Here is a 4,532-nt window from a genome sequence, read left to right as displayed (position 1 = left end):
CTCTTGGAAGAGCCCTGCTTCTCACATGGACAACTGTATGTTGGCTGCTCAAGAGTGGGCAGCAACAAAAAAACCTATTTGTATATGCTCCACAAGGGAAAACAAGGAACATAGTTTACAATGAGGTGTCATAATCACAACAGCAAGAAAGTATGTTCATGATCACCTTCTTTTACGAAACTTCATTGACTTTCATATATTTATATTGATATACATATATATACGTGTGTTTGGGTGCATGTGTGTATATACATCTCTATATATAAAGATGATGCGTAGTCTAGACAGCGTTTTTAGATTTCATTATTCTCTTTAACCCGGGCAACGCCGGGTATTTCTGCTAGTTATGTATAAAACAGTGTACATGTTACTGTGTGTGCAACAGAACAGTGTATGTATATAGTGAATATCTGTTATACATCAGTGTTCTGATGTATACACAGCATACAATAATTTGAGAACACTTTTTTTCCAAAATCTTAAGATTTATTTCATTTTTGTTTCAGTGAAATTTTGTCAAACTTTATATTTGTTGAGTCCAAAGAACAAACCAATATTTGGTTATTCCATTGAATACATCAATGTTTGAAAATAAGTCTCTTATTATCCAAACTATAATTAAATGGAATTGTTAGAACCCTCATGGCTTTCTTTTTTTTTTCATTTTTAGTTCTTGAAAGAGATTACACTTCTACAACAAAAAACCAAGTTAAAGAATGAAGAGCAAAATGTTGAAAGAGAAAAATCATTGAATTCCAAAACAATCCAAATGTAAAACAATTTTGAGAAATTTAAGATTCTTTAAATCATTTCGGAAAAGTTTTGTCTTTGTTCCTGATAAAAATCTTTTCTGGAATTTTGTAATAAATTCAGCTCAAAGAGATTTGATTCAAAATAAAGTTTTTAAATGTCAAATATATGTTATGTTTAATGGTAGCATTCACTGAAATAATGCTGTCACCTTTCCAATTCTGAACTTAAGAACAGTTCTAGCATATCCATCATTGCAAAGAACACTGTCAACACATCACCTCATGTCTTTCAGTCTTGTCTTTAACTATCATGATCAGTTTCAGGACCAATCTCCATGTGCTCAATTATCTTTTCTACATTCATTCTCAGAGTTCAGTTTTCTTTGTCACTTCATCCAGCAGTTGAGACTGTTAGAGACAGTGTCAGGAATCTTCCAACTTGACAGTATTGTCAGTGAATGCCATATTAAACAAACTTTTATAATCTTTTCACAGAGGGACTAGCTAGTCTGCTAAATGTCAACCCAACAGAGGGACCAGCTATCTGAATTGACAGTAGCTTGGTAGATAAAGAAATTAAGGGTATGAAGACAGGGAAAGCCCCCAGCCCATCAGGAATCACTGTTGAGATGTTTAAAATATCTGGCAGCGTAGGCTATAGTCTAGTCACCTGTATAGTCAACTAGGTGATACATAAAAGAGTCACACCCAATGACTGGTGTGGCAACACCATAGTCAACTGCTACAAAGGTAAAGGTGATGCATTAGATACAAATAACTACAGAGGTATCAAATTGTTGGATCAGGCGATGAAAGTCACGGAGAGGGTCATAGCCCAACTAATTAGGGAAAGTGGACATTAAATGATGATGATGATATTCTAAGCTCAAGCCATTCTTAGGCTGGATTTTACCATTCATTTTTTTTCAAGGTTGATAAAAGTAAAGACTAAGATCAACTTAAACACTTGAAGGCATTGCTCCAGCATGGGCACAGGCCAGTGACCAAAACCAGTAAAAGAATAAACCAATATAATTTTTTACAAAATTGTGCTTAAAGTTGAAAAATTGAACTTTTTTTTTCAATTATGTTTTTGTAATTTGAAGAAATTGCAGAAACTGTTGAAAATTTTGGTTTGGTCAGTATGGCCAACTTGGCCGCAGTGAAATTGTATGAAACTTGCCAGTGGCACATGGTGTGCCATTAAACTGGAGATTCAACAGTTGTTCTTCTATTTAAACAGTGGAACATGCTGTTCCCCTTCTTTGCAGTTTCCTATTCTCTGCAGATAGTGCAACATGTTGACCAACAATTTAGTTTGTGGGTCATCTTGTCCTTACTTCAGAAATTGTGTAATGTTTGCATAGAATTAAGTGGAAGATAACAGAGAAATTCCTTTGATGGTCAGATGACATTTGAAAGAGAAATCACGGGTAGGTTGTTGTTGTTGTTGTTGCTGCTGCTCCTTTTCTTCTTCTTCTTCTTATTATTATTGATAAAAACTGAGATATTTAATTTCCATTTACTGTAGATTGCTCAGTCCACTTGATAAAGTTGGAGATATAACTTACTTGTTTACAGCTGTGATGTCTTATCATTGCTTTGAGAAGTGTGACATCGGTTTTAAGCTGGGACGCGGTTTAACTCTGACATGTCTTAGTGTCTAAGACTGTCTTAACTCTGCTACATTAGAATTAAACTATTGCAGATTCTTTTCCATTTACTTGTTAACTGCTTCATAAATGCATTTCTCACTCACCACCTCCACCACCACCACCACCACAACTACCTGTCAACACCACCACTACTATCATCACTGCCACCATATATATATATATATATATATATATATATATATATGGTTGAGAATAAGCTTTCCACCTCTATTTAGCTTTGTGCTATCTCTTCAAACCATATATATATGTATTAGGGAGGAATTCTGCATGATGTACCCAGTGCAAGCTATGGACAAACAAGAGGTTCAACAGAATTACAGGAGGGCTAATGAAGAAAGCCATGTCTATATGTGGTAAATGCACAGGAGCAATGAACACTAATAACACATAGGAAATAGATTCTCTTGAATGTCTTGGAGGTGGGAGATCGATTCTATTATCTATGTGAGTTAATTTGTAGTGGAAGAGGTTGTTTCAAAAGTATAGTTGCCAAAATAAGAATAAGGTGGAGAAAATTCAGAGAGCTTTTATCTCTGATGATAACAAAATGCATCCATCTCAGGACGGAAAAGAAATTTTAGGCTGCATGTATATGAACAGTAGTTCCACAAATGCAGAAGACATGCAAAGACTAAGATGGTACGAAGTTAGTATGGTCCACTAGATCTGCAACAGCTGTGTGCATGTATGATGAAGTGCAAATGTATTGAGAGAAAGATTGGGCAGAAGGGGCATCAGGTGTAATCTGGAAGAAAGAAGACTGTGTTGGTTTGGTCATGTGATGCAGATGGATGAGGACAGATGCATAAAAGAACACATTTGCTTTTTTATTACCTTTTATCTTTGAATTGTTTCAGTCATTGAAATGTGGCCATGTGCAATTAGCAAACAAGGGATGAGGATACTTTGTAATAAGATACCCAAACATTGATTTAATGGTCATATTATACAAATAACAATAATAATTAGCTGGATCCGTGGAAACTTCACAAAGAATATAAAAATTGTCAGCATCTGTAAATTGTGTGCTGATGCCATGAGAAATGTTTCTATATTGTGCTGCTCTCCTACTCAATAATAATTTCCACTATGACCCCAAGGCCTATAACTTTGATAGAAGGGGCTAGGCAATTACATCAACCCCAGTACATAACTGGTACCTATTTCATTGACCCTGAAAGGATGAAAAGCAAAGTCAACCTCAGTAGAATTTGAACTCAGCACATAAAGACAAGCAAAATGTTGCTAAGCATTTGGCCAGCCTGCCACTTTGGAGGTGTAAAATATTAATGTTCCGTGTTGCCTTGTTTTGTCGTTTGATTGTTTTGTAGTTTTAGTGATTTAGTAGCAAATTAAAATGATATATTTCTATATATCTCTATTTTTGTTGTAGGAATTGACCTAGAGAAAAAAGATATGGGGGATTATGGTAAGGTATTTGCATACCTGAAAGTTAAAGAGATGTGCGTAACGCCATTCCTCCTTCGTTAGAAACATTTGTCACCTCTAAATGTCACGATTTTTCCACGTGACTTTAAAAACGTATGAGTGTTAAAGCTCCCCAATAAGAGTCACTATCAGAAGACTGTTAAAAGCATTGCCTGTCAGCTGGGTACAGAGAAAAAAAAAAGTGTCTATGAGTCTGGTGAAAAGGGGAACGTAAAAGATTCAGCTAACAGTAAAAGGAGGCAAAAGTTGTTCGGAGATAAAATGGGGCAAGGACAACACAAGCAGAAAAATCATTTGCCATGCTTTCAATTATAACACCAGACCTCCTCCCACACACACATACAACCTCGTCCTCCACTTTTAAAGAATAAGAATTTGTTTCGATATGATAATTATATAAAATTATTGAAGGTGTACAAGTACCTTATCTGTTGATATCTCGCATTGGCACTTTCCTAATTTGGTCTAACCAATAAAAATAAGGGACATGTTTTTGATTATAAAGATAGAGTTATCAACTTAATAAACCCTGCTTCAGAAAGTGTCCGCACGTAAAAGCCATGCTACGCACTAGAATTCCTGCTAAAGTTTGGAATCGTAAAACCTCTCACATTAGAAACGGACTTTATATTTATAGCAAATATACCGGATTGGA

At 35.4% G+C, this 4,532-nt stretch overlaps 1 protein-coding gene across 2 annotated transcripts in view; it reads left to right on the top strand.

The window, feature by feature from the left end:
• Positions 1–916, top strand: part of LOC106871430 (uncharacterized) — a 10,174-nt gene extending 9,258 nt beyond the window's left edge. Inside the window, exon 9 of one of the 2 annotated variants that reach the window (XM_014917881.2) lies at positions 671–916. In XM_014917881.2, the coding sequence (XP_014773367.1) occupies positions 671–775 (105 nt within the window). In that variant the 3' untranslated portion in view covers positions 776–916. The remainder of the gene's footprint in view (positions 1–670) is intronic. The other variant, XM_014917880.2, reaches the window with a different exon arrangement.
• Positions 917–4,532: the final 3,616 nt, after the last annotated feature.

Source organism: Octopus bimaculoides, chromosome 13 (assembly GCF_001194135.2).
Source record: "Octopus bimaculoides isolate UCB-OBI-ISO-001 chromosome 13, ASM119413v2, whole genome shotgun sequence".
NCBI classification, from domain to species: domain Eukaryota; kingdom Metazoa; phylum Mollusca; class Cephalopoda; order Octopoda; family Octopodidae; genus Octopus; species Octopus bimaculoides.
This window is presented reverse-complemented; position numbering and strand designations above follow the sequence as displayed.